The sequence below is a fragment of the Manduca sexta genome, chromosome 14 (genome assembly GCF_014839805.1).
Source record: "Manduca sexta isolate Smith_Timp_Sample1 chromosome 14, JHU_Msex_v1.0, whole genome shotgun sequence".
NCBI classification, from domain to species: Eukaryota; Metazoa; Arthropoda; class Insecta; order Lepidoptera; family Sphingidae; genus Manduca; species Manduca sexta.
This window is the reverse complement of record NC_051128.1, coordinates 781,393-801,639: the sequence shown is the minus strand read 5'-3', so window position 1 is coordinate 801,639 and position 20,247 is coordinate 781,393. Positions and strand designations below refer to the sequence as shown.

At 38.7% G+C, this 20,247-nt stretch overlaps 1 protein-coding gene across 1 annotated transcript in view; it reads right to left on the bottom strand.

Moving 5' to 3' along the window:
* LOC115442940 overlaps nt 1–19,633 on the bottom strand; it is a 111,050-nt gene extending 91,417 nt beyond the window's left edge. Inside the window, exons 1-19 of the mRNA XM_037438465.1 lie at nt 19,482–19,633; nt 18,092–18,233; nt 17,357–17,567; nt 16,513–16,648; nt 16,286–16,418; nt 15,925–16,180; nt 15,525–15,736; nt 15,083–15,301; nt 11,608–11,729; nt 10,819–10,975; nt 10,071–10,219; nt 9,432–9,534; nt 8,395–8,510; nt 7,153–7,353; nt 4,701–4,863; nt 2,941–3,126; nt 1,678–1,849; nt 1,005–1,166; nt 320–396 (exon numbers count right to left, since the gene is read on the bottom strand). Of these exons, the coding sequence (XP_037294362.1) occupies nt 320–396; nt 1,005–1,166; nt 1,678–1,849; nt 2,941–3,126; nt 4,701–4,863; nt 7,153–7,353; nt 8,395–8,510; nt 9,432–9,534; nt 10,071–10,219; nt 10,819–10,975; nt 11,608–11,729; nt 15,083–15,301; nt 15,525–15,736; nt 15,925–16,180; nt 16,286–16,418; nt 16,513–16,648; nt 17,357–17,567; nt 18,092–18,233; nt 19,482–19,516 (2,952 nt within the window). The 5' untranslated portion in view covers nt 19,517–19,633. The remainder of the gene's footprint in view (nt 1–319; nt 397–1,004; nt 1,167–1,677; nt 1,850–2,940; nt 3,127–4,700; nt 4,864–7,152; nt 7,354–8,394; nt 8,511–9,431; nt 9,535–10,070; nt 10,220–10,818; nt 10,976–11,607; nt 11,730–15,082; nt 15,302–15,524; nt 15,737–15,924; nt 16,181–16,285; nt 16,419–16,512; nt 16,649–17,356; nt 17,568–18,091; nt 18,234–19,481) is intronic.
* Between the last annotated feature and the right edge of the window lie 614 nt (nt 19,634–20,247).

The following is a 20,247-nucleotide window of genomic DNA, read 5'->3' as shown; positions in this document are numbered from 1 at the left end:
CAGAATCTCGTCGCCAGGGGCGACGTTACAGTAAAACATAAAATGAATACATGCATTCATAGGGTGTTAAAATCTTTATCCCTCCATGCTTCGCTGTAGTCAGGTAAAGTAAACGGACATCATTAGTAGAAGGTTTAAAGCCCAGTTAAATACCGACTACAATGGTATTCATAAATATCAATAACAATTTGTCACAAAACGACAAATCAATAGTTGTTCAAACCGACACTTGCGAGCAAGGGAAATATCCGATTCTAAAATATCCACCAGAACTCAAAAATTGTAAATCAGACGTTTATTATTTAATAGACGCACTCGCCTGTATTTCCACCTCTCCGTAGCTGGCAATGTCCACTTGGTTCGGTGTGAACGTCACCTTCAGAATATCTTCTCCTTCTGTTGGAAAAATATTTAAGAACAATTATTGTAAAATATTGTTCATTGTGTTTTGGGATGATTTTCAACGATTAATTCTATCATAATTAAAGAACAGGAAGCAAACCAACAAGCAAGTGGGATCATGAGTCATAATTTTAACACAAAAATACGATAATATCATATTAATTGGGAATGATTAACTGATTAGAAAATAATACATTGGTAGAAAGCTAATTAAAGTGAAATTAATTATCGTAAAAAATAGTGCTCACCATCTAAAATAAAACTTAGTATAAAGTAAACTTCAATCGAACCCGACATGTGACTCCACGATTAACGATATGCATTAGAAGTCAGAATATTACGCGACGCATGCTCCGTCATCGACATGTCTACTATCCATTTATAGCCCTTTTAAATTTATCCTTATATTAATTTTCGTTTTTTTTTTCTCGAATAAACCAATCAAAATAGCTCATTTGTAAGCATGTCAAATTGGTTGGTCTATTTTCGCGATGAATCCTAAAAAGCAATCGAGCGAGTCGTTTATTGAAACGGCGATCAGTTGAAGATATTCCCTTTCCCTACAGGAATACTTAGTTACAATAATGAAACGAGAGTAATACCTAGAGCGGGTTCCCAGCGTATGTAGGTGGGCAGCGGCGTGATGTTGATGAGCCGCAGCCGGTAGCACGAGCGGTGCGCCAGCGCGAGCGCCCGCCGCGGCCGCAGCGTCGCCGCGCCGCGCTCGCTGCACAGCTCACCCGGGTCCAGCTTGCAACCTTCACCTATGTACTAATTATAAATCCCTATGCGGCGATAGGCTTACCCCCTATCACCTCATGGGACGGAACACATTTGGTCAAAAGTGGGTGCCCTGTTCGCACCTCTCGATACCCTTTCGGGAATAAAGGCCTCATGTGTGTTTGTTTTTTATGTCTTGTAATAAATTAAAGATGGGACCAACTAGCCGCTTAGTTGTTGAATGCCTATAACAAGTAACATCTTGGAATTAGAAATGCTTAATGACAATATAATTCGTATTTAACACTAACATTATCACCTTAGGTCAAGTCTCCCGAGTAGATTCGAGATATTTATTGTAGGACCGCGAAACAACAAACATAAAACACTTTTATCACTTTTGAAAACTTCTAGTCAATTAAATATGAATGCCTTACAAATTGTAATTTTAAGTCATAATCCGCCATTTTGCGAAATTATGATTTTTAATGTAAGTAATAAATAATAAGCTAGGGAAGCAAAACATTCCGCCAGCTAGGTAAGCGGTTGACTCACAGCGCGCACCGTCCGCTCGGCACGGCAACACGCGCAGGAGGAGCGTGGGCGCGAGCACGCGGTACGCGAGCGCGGCGCCGCGAGCCGAGGACGCGCCCGCGCTTGCCTCCCCCGCCTCCTGCGCTGCATCCGCCGCGTATGCCCGCACCACAGTGCACACGCAGCCATCTCGCTGAACGAACATGAAAATATTACAAATATATATTTTTTAATACTTTTAATACATATTTTATCATTACGCATTATACATTGCGAATATACAGTTAATATCAAGAACTTTAGAAGGAACCTACAGTGTATACTTAATATGCAACCTGTTCGAAATATCTAAAGCATACAACGACAAATTGTAGGACAAATTTTATCTAAAGTGTTTAGCATTTCATAAACGTCTATTAATTTTCGCATTGTTAATTTTAGCAACAAAATAAGTGTAGTGCTGTATTTTTTATTATTTTCACATTACGATGGATTCTTTTAGTAGGAGTTACAAAATAGATAACAACTTTGGTAACTAAAGCATGACAGTATTGTCCCGCTCGGCAGCGTGCCAACAAGGGTGGCCTTATTGTGACGAAGACTAAATAACTGCACAATGGCGGCTATTATATCTTTGTGGAACACATAAACAACACAAACTATTGACAGTGCTGCATTATTTTCGATCGTAAATCTAATAAAATCACTTTTCTATTTTATTTTAGAATCGAAATGTCTGTTTTTGGATAGGAAATAAAGCTTTTTCTAAACATTTATATTTGTTGGCACTAAAATCCGTCCTTACATATCCTGAAAAAGCTTTTCTCTCGGTTGAAACCGCGAGCAATTTGTTATGGGGATAGTTTGGGAGGGGCATAAGGGTTTTTGTTATCCAATAAAAATATAAAAAGAAGATGTTTATCCCCGATAAACTCTTTCACGCTGGTTTAGTCGTCAGCAAAGGCTAGTAGCTAAATAAATTATAAATTAGATTAGTTCTACCCAAGACAAGGAAAAGTATGTTGTAATAGTTGTGTTCGCAATAGTGTACCGAACATATTTTGTAGGCCACTGGATAGCGGCCACTTAAAAAGGATAAATATCCACCATGTAGCATCTAGTATGGCTCTGGATAAAAATCTGGTGTCCGTTTGTAAACGTAGGGTTTCCATACTGTACCGTAATTAGTATGAGATTCAATTTAATTAGTTTATCTATATTTATACAATACAAGAATATTGTTTGCCGTGCTAGAATAAAGTAATAGAATTATAGGAGGCGTACCTCGGGCGCGTTGACGTCGTAGAGCAGTGCGGCGCGGTGCGCGTGCGGCAGACGGCCCTCGTCGCGCACCAGCAGCGCGCACGAGCACGCGCGCTCGAGGCAGCGAGCGCACGGCGCGCGGGTCGCGCACACCGCACGCGGCTCGTTCTCTCCCACCCAGCGGTACGCGCTGCACCGCCACTCCACCTGTCCATACATTTTACCAATTTTTATACCATCCCACTAACGAGACAATTGTACGACAGAGTTAGTTTAAGCCTTAATTAACCCCGCGGACCTAATGCGTCAAATAATAATAATAATAATATCAGCCCTGTATTACATACTTGCCCACTGCTGAGCACGGGCCTCCTCTACTACTGAGAGGGATTAGGCCTTAGTCCACCACGCTGGCCTAGTGCGGATTGGTAGACTTCACACACCCTCGAAATCCCTATACAGAATTTCTCAGGTGTGCAGGTTTCCTCACGATGTTTTCCTTCACCGTTAAAGCGGACGATAAATTCACAAAGAATACACACATGATTTTTTAGAAAAGTCAGAGGTGTGTGCCCTTGGGATTTGAACCTGCGGACATTCGTCTCGGCAGTCCGTTCCACACCCAACTAGGCTATCGACTACTTCAAATTTAATGCGTCAAAAATTATAAACTACTAGCTTCCGCCCGCAGCTTCGCCCGCGTGGATTTCGGGTTTCAAAAATGGAGAAGGTGCTCAATTTGTCGGGATGTTTTTTTTAATTTATGGTGGTATGCAGGTGGTCCGATTGTCCGGTCAGGGTCTGATGATGGGATCCTGGTGAAATCGAAGGAACTTTTAACCATTAAGGTTGCACACGAAATGACGGAAGCTTAAAAATGGAGTAACTTCTCCCGTTTTCCCAACATTTTCCATCACTGCTATGCTCCTATTAATTGTAGCGTGATGAAAAGTATACTATAACCAGCTCAGGAGTATGAAAAATAATTGTACCAAGTTAAGTTAAAATCCGTCGAGTAGTTTTTGTTTCTATAACGGTTATACAGACAGACAGACAAAAATTTTACTAATTGCATTTTTGGCATCAGTATCGATCCCTAATCACCCCCAGTTATTTTGGAAATATATTTCATGTACAGAATTGACCTCTCTACAGATTTATTATAAGTATAGATATGCAAAAGTAGCTCAAAAATTGTCCATAACGAAAACATGCATTTTAAAGTAAAACAAAAGAAATAATATCGTGAAGCCAACCAAATAACTAATGATATATTAAATTTTGTGACTGTTCAATTTAGTCGGGTCCGCGATATCACTTTTGTTGAGTTTCAGAACGCGACATTACATTATTATATTCTGTGCTCCAACGCACACTGCTTTGATTTTAGGAACACACCTACATTGCTTAGACAACAGTGACTTTATACGATAGCAATAAAGCTCAAATTGACTCTACGTATTAGTTAGGAAACGTTTGTATGGGAAATAGAAAAATGCTGTTTTGAGGATTTTCCCGGCAATTATTCGAATTTTTCTCACCTTTTAAACCTTCCCTAGACCTCCACGAATAATTCAAGACCAAGATAAGATAAATCCGTTCAGCCGTTCTCGAGTTTTAGCGAGACTAACGAACAGCAATTCATTTTTATATATATAGATTTACTCAAATTATCATAATAATATTATGTTTTACATTTATTTTATTCATGTGTCTACGTTCAAGAATTATAGCAACAACAACAGATATTAAACAACTCTTTATATAAACATGTTGCTAACCTCTTGATAAGTATCATTATGAACATCCAGGGTGGCGCTCATATGAGTTCCAGGCGGCACGATGCCCAGCCAGTGGAACCCGGGCCGCAAAGACAAATGCCGACCGGCGCACTGTCGCCAGATCTCGCACAGGGACTTCCACTCGTCATTTGCCGCCACCAACCTATAATGCATTAGGTGAAGAAAGTACCAAAATATTACTAATTTGAATAATAATTGATCGGGGAGACCGCTTGTTTGATGGTAAACAAAACTATTAAAAATTGGGTAGAAACAATAACCGCTAAAAGTCCAATTTACGAAACATTAGCATGGCTTTACACTGGACTCCTGAACCTGTCATTCGATAAATCTCATAATAATATTATATTTCATATGAGGTACACAAATAATTGTTTAGTCGCCATGTGGTTAGAATCGAATGCTTTCAAGTATTTTTGATTATCACGAAATAAGGATAATATGTTTATTTCGGAAATAAGCATTTTATCTGTCAAAGTTAAATCGAAAACTTAGCAATATATAGGATTTTTTTTTTAAAATAAACACCATTTCAAATAAAATGTCAAAATAAATATTATAATATCGCATGGAATTTTTCGTGCATTGAACATTGTGCCCTCGGGTCCAATATATAGTGCTCATAAAACTGCGCTCAGTACGTGCGCGCGTGTGTGCGACCTCCAAGCGATGAAATCCTATTGTAAAATATAAGGGACGACCTTCTCTATGCGATTTATCGGTCGCAGCAATCATTTATTTTGAGCACATAATGATAAAAAATGTTGCGTTGATAATATTTTTAGTTGTCGTTTTACCGCAGTTTTGTTGCAATTTATCGCGATATTTGCTATGATCACATGATATATTTTGTTATAATATCAGTCCGCTTACTGCGTCCGAAACATAGAACTATTTCAAATCGAATACACAGACAAGGATAAAATAAGAATCGTTAAAAATATAATGCGATTTATAATCGTGTCATGTTATGATCATATCGTGTGCTTCCTTCGGATGCTTATATTTTATTCGCGTATTTTATACGAATATTTTCCACTTGGAACGACACCTCCGACACTTGACACAATTTATAATGGTTTTATGATATGATTGTGTTCGTAATGTGAGGTTTACGGATATGAATGTGCCCAATTTATACCCGAATGGCAAGATATATATTATTATTATACGTAATGTGAAAAATCCGTGCAGTTCGTTCTGACAAGTCACGTTACGGGATAAGTCGGTGAACAAACAGTAAGACAAGCTGATGTAGATATGGTGACCATAGAGAGATGCGTCTTTAGTAGTGTGATATACTTACTATATAAAAGTGTAATTAAGTTTGATAATCATCCAGAGAGGTTGTGTTAGTAGCGTGATATACTTACCATAAAGAATAGTGTTAGGCTTATAATTTTAACGTGGCAATACTTTTAATTAACTTATTCTTTTTTAAAGTAAAGCAAAAGCATTCCCTACATTTTTTGATGAAGGTGACCATAACCCAATACTCTGATCTGATACGGGTCAGTGGTCCCACGAGAGCACCGTTAGTGAAAATACAAGTATTGTGGATTTAGCTTTTTGTAGGTTATTGAAGCCCTAACACAACAATAAATAAAAGCAGCATATTTTTTCTAGAATTTTCCATCAAATAGTGTACGATAGAGCCGGTCAAAAAACAGCTTAAATCACTGACCCCGCGAGTAAACGTCTGTAAATAATGAGTCTATTTCGCCTGAAGCGTTTTATTTGATCAAAGATTAACTTTATGCCTCCCCGATCGCTATGAATCATTATTAAAGATCCCCAAAAAAACTTTGCGAGTTTTATAAGCCATTTGAAACTTCAAACCTTAATAATGCTTTAATAATGTAAAAAAAATCAGAAAGAATATGAGCTTTTATAAATTGTGTTTTTTATGCTTGTAATGTTAATAATGTATCTTTCAAAGAGAAGAAAATATTTTACTAAATATAAGTATTTGTTGCCGATTTCGTATTATTATCTACAGTAGACTATGTGGATTTAGGTAGAATAGATACAAAGCAGAATCTATTTAGCTACTAAGCAGTGGTAACGAGATCCTGTCATCACTTCTATGTTCCCATTTAAAAGACATTGATTATAATTGCTAAGCATTGTGGGATGCAAAATTGGCTGCGTCGAACTTTCTGCTGCCTTTTGACAGTCGAATAATTTTATCTCGGCGGAGCGTTATCGTAATGATGATGTTTCGCTAAATAATTTCGGCGCGCGGCCGCTCGTGGCGGATTAATGTCGCCAATTTGTGCTGTGTATACAGCGCGGGCAAGTTTAGTTGATATATCATACAGCAATTTGTAATTCTAGGTTCAATTGCTTACAGTCATTGTTGGTTTTCATCAGTATACCTGCTCAGCTCCTTATTAAGTATTATAGTCATTTAGTTGTATACTATACTGACGCGATGACATCAGTCTCGACGCTGTGGTCGTGTATGGGCGGCAGCGTGAGCGGCAACTTGGCGGCGCACGAGTTGGCGGGCGTGAGGCGCGGTGCGGGGGGCGCGGCGCCGCCGCACCGACTCGGCATGCACCACGCACCGCGCACACCCTCGCACCCGAACAGTTGCGTGGCACGGATTAGCACGTCGACATGTTGCACCCTGCAAGACAAGCAGCAAGCACTTGTGCTGAAGACTAAGCCGGAGGGAAAATATTTCTTTGAAGAAAAATAATGAAAAAAATAATTCACAAAAGTGGACCATCAGCCACATGAAGTTCACTGCTGAACATAGACCACCCCTAAAGATTTCCAGACGGGTGGATACTGTATACAAATTCATCTTTGTCGATCCATCTCGATAAAATTATTAAGGTGCGTATTAATTATTTACCACAAGGTTATAAACTTGCTAATTAATTCCTTCTACCAGAAAGATATCTCCTTATGCGATACTACATACATTATCATCTTGAATTCTAATATCCTTTGTGTTGAGTAAACAAAACAAGATCAAGTTAAGTGAACACGTGTAGTCTTCAAACATGCGGAAAATTATCAAAATTACACAAACACCCGCTCGTGTTGACTTTAATTATTATATGCCAAGAATTTAAATTACAACTGGAATACAAACATCAAGTATAAACTCCGTAAATGTTTCCAGGATAATTTATGCTTCAGCGATTAAGTTAATTTTTAATCAAGAGATAAAAGTAAACAGGCATAAACATAAAAGGTTGTATGTTGTAGTTATACATTTAATATAGGTAATACTGAAAAGTATAATGATTCCCATTCTTCGACCGTTTCAAGCATTGCGTGGACAAATAAATGACTAAATCTACCGATGTGGCCGTCGAGGAAGGTAAGTCTCTCGTTGATTGACATTTTGCTTAAACTACACTGTATTCACCATCAGGCACACTCAGGCCCGGCTTTGCCATGTCCTTAAAATTCTTTACACTCCTTGTTGGCGGTAGTATAAATTTTATATTCGACCGGTAGCAACCAAAGTACAAATGGTAAAACCCGCCACAGTGGCCCAAGTAAGTTTATCGCGGCATATTTGTGTCCACTAGCGATAGATAATCATTTCTTGTCTGTTGTCACACTATCTCACTCACTCCGCTTATCGACAGGTGGAGTATGGTCACTTTGTCGTGCTGGTATTAAAATATTAATACATAAAAGCAATTGGTACCTCTTGGAGTGGTATATGGGCAGCACTGGCGGGTCCAGTACGAACCGCAGCGGCGCCACCTCCCACCACACCTCCAGCTGGCAGCACACCACGTCGCACACCTCGCGCTTCCAGCGCTATCAACATAAACCACCATCTGCTGATAATGAGGTTTCGCCTCCTTTGTTTAGCGCACATTCTTTGTCCAATGTCAACATATAATATGGTGTATGTGTATTAAGTTCCTATATTTGATTCCCAGGTGGGGTAACGCTTGGAGTTTTTCTAATATTTTTCTCGGAACTGAATCTTCTATAAAACTCAGAGATAACTTATTTTCTATTAATAAAACCAATTTCAGAATCAGACCAATAACTCCAGAAATTAGAGCGTTAAAAAAAATATAAAGCTACTAGAATAACGTAGCGACTAACGAACTAACATTAGCATTAAAATTTTTGGATAATTGTCTGAATGCCGCAGATAATAGCCTAAATTGATATGAATATAATTATATTTGGAACAAAATTGAATTCATAAACATCTGCCCAAGCTATTAGCTGTGCATTAACTAATTTACATTCGAGCCACGTTTACAGGAGTTAACTAAATTGTTTATTAATTTCTGAATTAGATAAATAAAGTATAATAGTTTAATGTCAAAATGATTTTTATAGCAGATATAGTATTAACAACAGATACGTAATTTGATTGAAAGTAGTCATCGTCGCCTATAAACTCATGGTAGAGAAAACATAGGTTTGTTGTATAGCCTTTACCTTGAAAATAAATAAGGAAAAGAATAGAGCTTAAGGAAATATCAGATTTAAAATTTCGTATCTTTTGAAATCTCATCCAATGACACGCAGAAGCACGGCGGACGCCATAATAATAAAAAAGATGAAGAAGACATGCGAAAGCAAAGCTAGCATAGTAGACTTCTGATCGTGGTAACATTTCTTGCATACGTTCATTCATGCGGCAGAAGTTTTTTTTTTATAAATTTCTAAAATTATCAATTATACAAAATATTTATTCTACAGTAGTTATGCAGTTACCCGAAATCCTGGTATCGGCTCCGAGTCCACAGTCTTGCTGCTAATCACCATCGGCTCGTAGTCGGGTGGGAAGCTCTCCTTTGGGATGTCTTTTAACACCAACCTGGTTTATAAAGTATTGGTTTACATTTTGTAGAACCTTATAGAGAGCAAAATGCAAACCACTCTCGACATATTAATTAAGTGAAGCTATAACAAAATATTATGGATAAATGCACATCACGCATTTATTCCTAATGAGGTAGGTAGTGGTGGAACCGTGGCAATCACAAGTTGCCATTTGTGTTCCGTGCCATGATGTGATAGGAGGCGAGTCTAATGTAATATTGGACATAAATTCAAAACTCGGGCCTGATGCTGAGCAGAAAAATATCTCTTTTCAAGGTGAACTATTGTTGTTCTTATGGAACCCTTAGTCCTATAGATCATTTTATTAACGAAGATGCGTCCAACAACTTTTCCTAATTTACTTTTTTTTTGTCACTTACGCGGTATTGCACTTTCCTCGATCGTATCTATCGTGGTGTGCGTGTACTCATGCTGCTCACACACATTGAAAGCGATTAGGGAAAGTAACGGGGCGCGTCGTTTTGGATGCAATATGATCTAAATATTGTTTGGAGTATGGAGGGTAGTAACATGAGCACAGCGCGCTGGGTGCCGAGGTCGGTGCCGACGTCGGGCGCGGCGACGTGCACAGCTCGCGAGGAGCGCGGTGCCGCTACCGCCCCCGCTGGCTCCACGCGCACGCGCCGCGCCCGCAAGCACCCGGCCTCTTCGGCGCCACTCTACACACATCAACTAGACATTAACTTAATTATCATACTCCAGCGCTATTCCCACAGGCTGGTGCTGCTAGCTGTACCGCCGTACACAAAGCATAATCCATCCGTCCAATAAATCCGTCATAGTGGTAATTGGTACCCGCCTACGTAGACGTGTGGCGTTCCGATCAGCTTGTATATGTCGGCATAGCCGTTTCGACTGACGAGGGATCTCTTTTTACACTCTATCTGGACTCCATTCCACTATCAGGTGCTGTGAGGTTATATTGCAGTGTCGCTATAAAGAAAAATCTGCTGCACTTTTAAATCCATTCCTTAAAAGACGACTATCCATCAACTATACAATACATCATCACAAGTTTACCTTTATCCATGAATCGGTAGGATAGAGTTAGTTGCTAAATGCACCTGTGAGCTTGTTTTTGGCACATAATATTATAGAGCACATCTTTATGGCCGTTATAGAAAAAATATTTCCAATACTTTTGTTCGTATCATGCGTAAGTTATGAACTTTATAAATCCTTTTAATTCTATATCATGTGCAACTTTGATAACTAAACAGCTGTCAAAAACTAATAAAATAACTGCAATAAATCTCACATTTGCGGTGGTATTTCGCGCCTTTGCCTCTTGCGCGCCGACACAGAGCCGCTCACTATCGTCGTCAGCATCTCCGGAGTGGTCTCCCCTCTCCTCCTCCCAGCACGAGCACACGCCCCACGGACGGACCGTCCAGTAGTATGTATATAGCACTGGACTAAATTACAATTTAATATATAATGTGGAGCCTGTAACGCCACGATAGCTAATGAATGGGGCGAACTCTTGGTACGAAGGGGTTCAAGGCCAATGGTCCTGAGGAGAGGCATGGCATTGGCTCACGCGTCTGCTTTGCGAAGTTAGAACTAAACTGTGCATTTTGCCGGAACGTCTTATGCAATTTTCCCATCAGGCGAGCGGCATGCTCGCCGGGTCATGCAATTGCAAAAATCGAAATATTATAAAAATATTTTTATAAGTAACATGGGTTATGTCTATATTTTAGGTATATATATTATCAATAATTATTGTTTCCTTACTAGTGGACATAATAACATTATACTATTTCTGAGTAATACTTAAATTGCCTTAGACTGCTTCGGTGTTTTGTCTTTTTGCGTGCGTGGTACTAACCATTGCCTTGAGGTCCTGGGTTTGAATCCATGGTTAAGAGTAGTGATATTTGGATTATTATGCTCACTTTCAGGCCGTAATCTGAAAAATGTACCTAACATGGCGATAGGCCGGCCCCCTATCTTACCATGGAACGGAATATACTTGGTAAAAGCCCTGGTCGCACTTCTGCCTACCCTTTCGGGCATAAAGGCGTGATATGTAAAAATAAATCACCTGTGGTTCACCAAAAGAATAGTGGCAGTGAGTGATCGTCCCGGGAAAGCAGTGCCCAAGTGGACGAAGTACTCGCACGCCGGGTCGTCCTCGCTGCAAATGTCGTAGTCCTTCTCCTGCGCCTGTAGTAATGCAATCTCTTTAATTTTCGTCTGTCCCTAGTAGTTTTTATGTACCTCCAAATAACAAAACAGGAAAATTGTATCGGTCGACCAGGGAATCCTCACGGTTCGCAGCACAAGTACACTCCCGCTAAACCAAAAAGGCGATAAATATTTCAGGAATGAAATTACTTCATGTGAATGAATATTCACAGGTAAATAATTCGGATTCCTTTCATTTATATCTCATATACTCAGGTGCATTACGTCTGATTACGCCCTAATATAAAATTACTTATTATTAATGAATAAGTAATTTTATATTAGGGCTACAGGTTTTTTGATTCTGCCCTGTATTAAATTGCTCAACTACTAGAATTGAGACGACATTTAGCATTTCGTGCCCTATATCGGCGGTTGATGTTACGTGAACTGATGGGAAGACTTCACCTATATTTGAAACAAAAATAATATTTAAATTACACTATTTCTATTATTTTCATCCCCTATGACCATTCAACTGCCTGCCTCGGTGGCGTAGTTGTATTGCATGTCCGGTAGAATAGCGCTCTGAGGTCCTGGGTTCGAATCCCGGGTCGAGCAAAGTGATATTTAGGTTTTTCTGCTCAGTATCAGCCCGGAGTCTGGAATTTGTGCCCGATATGGCGATAGGCTCGCCCCCTATCACATCATGGGACGGAACATACTTGGCGAAAAGTGGGTGCCCTAGTTGCGCCTCTGCATACCCCTTCGGGGATAAATGCGTGATGTTATGTATGTATGTATGTATGACCATTCAAAATATAAAACCCTTATTAGGTCAAAAGGACAGACCAACAGGAAGCGGTACTTAGAAATAGATTTCCATTAACATAGTCTAAAAGACTAACACAAAATGCCAATTAATTTAATTTTAAACAGAGTAATATGCGCGGTTTGGAATATGCACGATGGCAGCAATCTGTTTTACTCTAGCCAGCCTTACGCATTTGGCACCAGCGAGCGGTATTTTAATCGCTTTTCCAAAGCCCCATTTGACGACTAATCTTTCTTATCCAAAACGTTTAATCGCATATCCAGCATCACGCCGAGATTTTAATACAGCGACTGAAAACCTTATACGTTCCAAATTCAAATTAATATCACCCTCAATTTCAGTTACAATTATTGCATTCAATACAGCAAAATACATGATGGCTGATACTAATTTATGATGTAATTTATCTTCATTTCTTATACAGAAGGTGGTACCGAATAATTTTGCTACTTCATAAGTCATTTTTACTCATCAATAAGCCAAATATAAGTATAAATATAACATCTTGTTGCTGATTTTAAAAGTAGCAATAGACTTAATTTATACGAAATTCCACAACAAAATACATAATTGACCAACAATGTCTTTTCACTGGTAATTTGCTTTCGAAACATTCTACAATTTCTAATTTATCAAATTGCCACTTTTGGCAGACAAATGCTGAATCTGTTAATTTAATTATATCAAAGTTGTCTACTCCCTTTCGTGTTGTATTTCATTGTGAATTTACAAAGGAAAGTGATAAACAAAGGCTGAACTGAATAAACAAAATAGAATCTTGAAGGCACATGTTCAGGTGTTTTGGTGAAGTAGTTAAGTGCCTTTTAAAGGTTGTCACACACGTATTATACGCGCGACACTTGCTTCATGCCAAGTTAAGTCTTGCAGAACTGGTGTATGAAACAATATTGATATTGGGATCCAAATAGTTAAGAAATCCTTTTTAATCCATTGTGAGTATACCTAATTAATAACCTTATTACCTATTAAATAAGTAATAGTTTTCGATAACTAAGCATTAATCTGTAAAAAATTTCTCATTCCAGTGTCTTAACTCTTGTTTATGAAAAGAATAATTCCTATAACTGACTACAAGGCTTTAACTATCCAGTTCCGTGATAAGTGTGTGCCTACCCTAAACCTGTCGAAGTGAAGTGAAGGCGGGCTGCTCAGCAAAGTGCGGTGCTTTCATGAATATTTTAATATCCGAGACACGTGAACCATAAAATGAAGAAAAAACAGCTGTTTGAGCCATCAAAAGAGGATTTACTTTGGCGAGCGAATGCGCCGGTGATTTTGTTTGTACACTCCGTATTCGCAACATAATTTCGACCTAAGAACTGATTTGCTGCTGACTGCAAATATTTACTTCATTTAAATATGAAGATGCAAAAGCGTTATTTTGTACTTTATATTACTGTTTACTGGTTATAGTCATTGTTTATCTGTACTAATATTATAAATGGGTAGCTTGTGAGTTGGTTTGTAGGTTGGTAAGGGCTAATCTTTGCAACCACTTAAGAGTTTCAGAAAGATTTTACTAAAAGGTAGCTCCATTACTCCCAAGTGCTAAAAAGTACTTTTTATCTCGGGAATAAGCGTTAAAGCGGTTGGAGCTGCAAGCAAAAATTTATAAGCCGAGCGATAAAGCGCACTGTGAGAGACTCCAAGACGGAAAAAAATAATTAGGCATTTATATGCTCTGTTACCCGCATAAAGCCGCCACTGGTCGCCAGTTCACTATAAATACGCTTGTTCTTTCAAAATTCTTTTCAACAATTATGATTTTTTTTTGTCATTTCCAAACACTACAAAACTTTACTAATCCGTTAATAAGCACTGAAAAAGAAAATAATTATACAAATAACAGCTTGTAATAAGTTTCATCTAACGCAGCAATAGCGAACTAAATAGTAGAATGTTACACTAAAATGTAGGTGAAGAAATACCTTTGTTCTAGTCTTTATTGCTGCAGTAAGATTCTCTGAGGCATTGCAGACCTCACGCCACTGTCAATTCTCATTGTTTTCCATTCAAATTGTTGTCTCACCATAAACATTGATATTTTATCACAAAATCTACAGCAATCGTTTTCAGTAAAGTAAGTTCATATTGCAATATTCAAACACTGATCTTGCCACAGAAAACTATTTTACATGTTGCATAATATACTTATATCTCGCAATGCGACGGTGCTGCAGTACTTTCTTACATTAACAATTTATTCTGATTTCTTTAGTTCAACATTGAAATATTATACAATATCTTTAGAAATTTTTTTCTTTTTAATGACCTATGAAGCGAAGACTGCACAGTATAAGTGCAACGAGATATAATAAATAGTGAAAACTGCTGAAGTCAACAACAGAATGTCGTGGCGTACCACTCTATCTAGTGAGCGTGTGACCACAATAGACGTGATTAGACGTCACAGTACAACGTATGTTATCTCGTTATCTGTTTGGTAATAAACTATTAGTATAAACAGTAGGACGACAGTGAGAATGAGCAGTATCAGCGTAAAGTGTAATAAAGTTGAGAACATTTTTATAATTACCTGTATAGTGATGTGTGTAGTGGCGAACATGAGCGCGTCGGCGAGCAGATGCAGCGGGCGCGCGACGGCGGTGGAGGCGAGCAGCCGCAGCGGCGCCGTGTGCAGCCCCGCACTGCGCGCGCGACACGCTGCCGCCGCGCGCACCGCGCCGCCGCCCGCCCAGCGCGCTGGCCACCACGAGAACCCGCCCGACACCACGCTGCCGTCCGCACTCAGATCCTACGTCACGCTTCACATGTCACCAATATCTGACGATTATCAGGATTAGTAGATAACGTTACCGCTAACGATTGTAAAAAGGCATCTAGGCTACGGCCCCAAGGTCTAAGGTTAAATGGCATTGGTCAGAAGGTAGAGGTCTATCAGATGTCAGAAATTAATGGTTCCATGCCATATCCCAACTTTTTAAAATGTCAGAGGTCTAATGTTAAGAGAAACTTACATCCAAACAAAAAGAGAGCCAGTCGTTTTCTGTGAGCACAAACAACTCCGCGTGTTCAGCTTCGCAATGCAGCAGCATCTTGACGAGGTGCACGTCACCAAGCAGTCGCGCGCCAAGCTCCAGTACATCGCTGCTGCGCGACATCATCTCGCACGTTTCTATATCGCCCGGTGTGCATGTGAGCATAGACGACGTTATGCTCGGCACTAGGACTGAAATGAAATGATTGGAATGTATTTCGATATTGAGAGGGAATGGTTTTTGAAATGGTTAGTGTCTCTTATAGAAGCGTGATCGCCTTCTATTATATCAGACCCCACAGGTGATGAAATATGGGAATAATACGCTTTTACCTAAACATGGAATAATACGTGAATTATAATAACAATAAAAATCTTACTCTCAAGAATCGGTGGCTGCATGAAACAAGCTATGGGCACCGCGAAATTTCTTCCAGCCGATACTCTGACCAGCAACTGGTCTATCACCACGCGCACATCCCGTGGTCTGAAGTGTACGCGGATCTCAGCAGCAGCCCCTGACGTCACCGTCAGTCCTCGGGTACCACCCAGCTCTATATCCAACTCCTTACGCACGGGAGGACGGATGGATAAACGAATCTCAAACTTAGAGACATTGATGAGGCGGATGCCTTGCTAAAATAGAAATAAAGAGCAACATTAAAATGATTTCAAGAAACTTAATAAATGATTTTTTCTGTAGGTATTATTATTTAAAAATAGTTATGCAAGAAAAAGTACCGTATGCAATTGTCCGATAGTGAAATTTATAAAGTCCAGTCGAGGAGGCACGCATAGAATGTACTCTGGCTGAGGTATCTCCGGCGGAGGGGGGGTCGGTGGGGCGGGGTGATGCTCGTACACTTCACCTATGCTGCAGCAAAGAAACGGTACCGATTGATTCCGAGAAACGACTTTCATGCACCCCATAGCTTCATTTGTACAAATCAGTAGAAGTTAGAAGTTACCTCATAGACTGCAGAGTGACCTCATCCCGGGGTTGTAATTGCAAGGGAGGCCGAACACGTGACCCTCGCAGCGTCACGGAGCTCACCTCGCACGAGCTTCTGTTCAAGATATTCTTGATCCACAGACTTGCGGAACCTATTGCATACATACATATATATAGGTAAAGTACGGTTAGGTATATCTCTAAAAAGGTGGACAGGAAAATTGGAGTCAACTCACTGATTCTGTTCCAAGGTAGTCATTTTCTATCATGCATAAATTCAGTCCCCGGGGAATTAACTTTTTTTATTGAACAACTTATTTTTTTTTCTATATTCAAACTGGCATTGAATTCTTATCTACGTTTCAAACTCTGCACTTCGTCACTTAAATAATTGAAGATATTGTCGCCACACATAAAGCATTTATAAATCTGTTAAATTCAATTCACATTTCAAACAATGCTATCCAACAGCTGTTCGTTAAAATCCTATTTGTGAAATCTGGTTAAACACAAAAGCCGAGTTCAAGCTATTTTAACTAGGATGTCCGTTTTATAAATCTTTCGTAATGCGAGGTATTACCGGAACTCACTGCAGTTAAACCGGCCGTTTTTTATCTCAACTACGACAGGATTACATTTGTCTTTTTTTTACTTTGAGTACCGTTGGGAACATTTTTATCCTGTCATAGCAAAGTGCAGCTATTGGATTTAGTGCAGTAGTTTTTACTATAGATTGGCAAAAGAGTAAGTGTATCACGTTGTTAAGTGATCTCCATGGTGGGGAATGTTTCTTAGTAGTTCATATGTAAATGGACTGATAAATTGAAAAACATTAGGAAATACAAAAATAATATACTCACGCCCAGCATTTTGCTCGATGGAAGGGATCAGATCCTTCCTCTCCAATATTCCATGCCTCTTCTTCCAATCAGCATTGTCGTTTCCACCTCTTGGTGCGTGCAATTTGTATATATTCGGCAATGGTTTCCGTGAGATTGTCATCGCTCGGTGCTGTTTCAACTCCCCCTCCCTCTGCCAGATTTGTTTACACCCCGACTTGTATTTGTCTACCTGAAATAACTTCCGTATAAAACAGAAAGTAAACTTCCTAAGAAAATATTTTTCGACAATAACTTAGTTTGATTTGCATATTTTAACAAGACATTTATTTGGGAACATCTTTTGATAACAAGTTTACTTTCTTCTGGAACGGTTCTTAATGGAATTTTGTTTAAAGACGTCTATATCTTATAAGCCTATTAATATTTTTGCTTTTCAACTACTTTTCCAAATAATTTATTAACTTCAATACGGGTTGGTGGATTTTAAGTTTCCTCTGTAAGCGAGCCATTATTTGTTAATTCCCAAGTCAATGTGTTAGGGAGATTAATTTGGATTCTATGGGTATTAGTAGACACTTAGGCATGTTATATCTCTATTTCTACTGTTGTGTGTGAGATATTGTACCCCATTTAATTAATAAGAATTATGAGAGGACACCATCAACCGTGCCGCTGCGCTGTATAATTCATGACCGTTGATCAACTTTCTTATCTCATTATATTGGTATAAAAGATAAAGTATGAAAAAGGTACCCAATGATCTACACTAGGTAGAGAAATATCAGCGTCCCCCGCCACGTGTAGTTTATCTCTTTCTTCTGTTGCCAAGGGAGGCAGATAATCCAGCTCGCGGAACACCTCTCGAAGCACCGGCCGTACATCAGCGCACACGCCTCTGTTAAACGAAATCGTGGATATATGAATGATTATTTAGCATTATGGCGTCTTTCAAACAGATGTATCGTACTAAGCGCTTGTATGTTTGTCAATCTTAAATAAAATCGCCGTATTTTTTTCACTTAGTTTTCTTCTAGCGATGATATAAGAATATAATAAAGGATACATTTTATGTCGATATCCAATCCGATGCCACCGGATGTCAACCCGGTTCGAGGAATCCATTCCCTATATGCTACTAGGAGGAAAAGCCACGAACTGTTTACTGCTATACCATTTCTATTTTTACAGGGAACAGCCCATCAAATGTCAATCAAATACGTCGACCTCAAACTTTAATAATTGAAAGCGAAGTTGTGCCAACGGTATGGCAACATCTGGACAGCGACGTTATTAAGAATCGACAATTTGAGCCTCCCCATCGACTTTTCTACTCGTTATTTTATGTACAAAATCTTTAGATGGGATCTTTAATATCATAAGCCTGGAATGGTGGTCATTATTTCGAACTTTATGGGGTTGTGATATTTAATGAGTGCATCGCTTACGCTATCCTTGCCTACTTCGGAATTTGCAAGTAGAAATGGTCCAAGGGAGAAAAAAAGAAAGTAGATTTTCTTAGGATCCAAGAAAAAGGAACATGTTAGCAAGCCAGCTAAAACCCGCCTACATCATATTTATAAGTCAATGATAGCCAAAAGACGCAAACTGTAAACCTAAATTACAAAAAGGATACAATTTCCTTAACTAAATCTAACAACTATATAAACATGTCTCTTCAATTTGACAACCCTAAAAGAAACCTAACAAACTGTCCGTAATGTATTTGTTATCCAGTTTCAAACTTTCAAAAGGGTTGGTGAGTTTTTGCTGCTGTGAAATTACTTTTCTTGTTACTCAGTTCTATATTATAACCATAAAAAGATGTAGATTACTGTGTTCCTATTACAATAACTTTTTAATGTAAACAAATATGTCAACTAAATCTAATATTTGGCGGTAGGTAGCGGCTTGGCTATATCCTTGTCATTGCGGACGTCCATGGGCGATTGTGACCTGTTACCGTCAGAAGGGTCATTAACCTGTCTGCTATCAAAGGAAATAATTAATTATAACTAGTAGTATTAAATTACCATTGGAGGTCTAGTTTTCTCGTAATTTTGTCGTATAAAGAACTCGACGTAATTATAGACCCTTTATTTATTCTACGAAATGAAACAACTTTATAAAGAAAATATAAACTCACTGTTTATCAGGAATCAAAGGAAGATTGTCCACCATTTTATTAAATACTCAATAAGAATAATTGATTTAAAATTAAATCACAAATATACATGTATAAAACTAATTTTTCATTTATTGACAAACTATAAACTCGTTTTAGTGATTGAAATGTCATTAATTGACACGAGCGTAATAAGTATTTAATATTATTTTAAAATTTATGATATCGAAAAAGAATTAAGTCAGCAATCAGATTCAGTCAATCATGTGTAGTATTAGAGAGAATCATAGTATATGTACATAAAAACCATCTAATCCAGCCAAAAGGGAATAACATTTCACGATGTAGTCAAGTCTCGGATAAAAGTGTGCAAAGAAACTGCTGAAATCTTTTACCCGCCCTAGATATCAAACTTAAGGCAACCTCAGACGTACTTCTAAAGCACAAAGTTCTGCCTTTCCCATTTAAAAAAATATTCAGTGCCATGCAGTCCCTTGTACTGCTTAAATATTTTTGGTATTAAACACTTAAACAATATCGTTTATATTCCTTAGTTTGCCTCGTAACTCGTTCGTGTCATCGTCTTTACGTGCTATAAAACAAGTCCCCACTGTGTCTGAACGCGATAATCTCAAAAATGACTGGATTTTTATACGGCTCTCGCCAATAGTCGGAGTCATTTAAGAAGGAGGTTTATATGTATAATTCATTAACGTTTTGTATGATAGAAAAAAAATACATATATGGCTTCCTACCCGTGCGAAGCCGAAGCTGGTAGCTAGTTAAC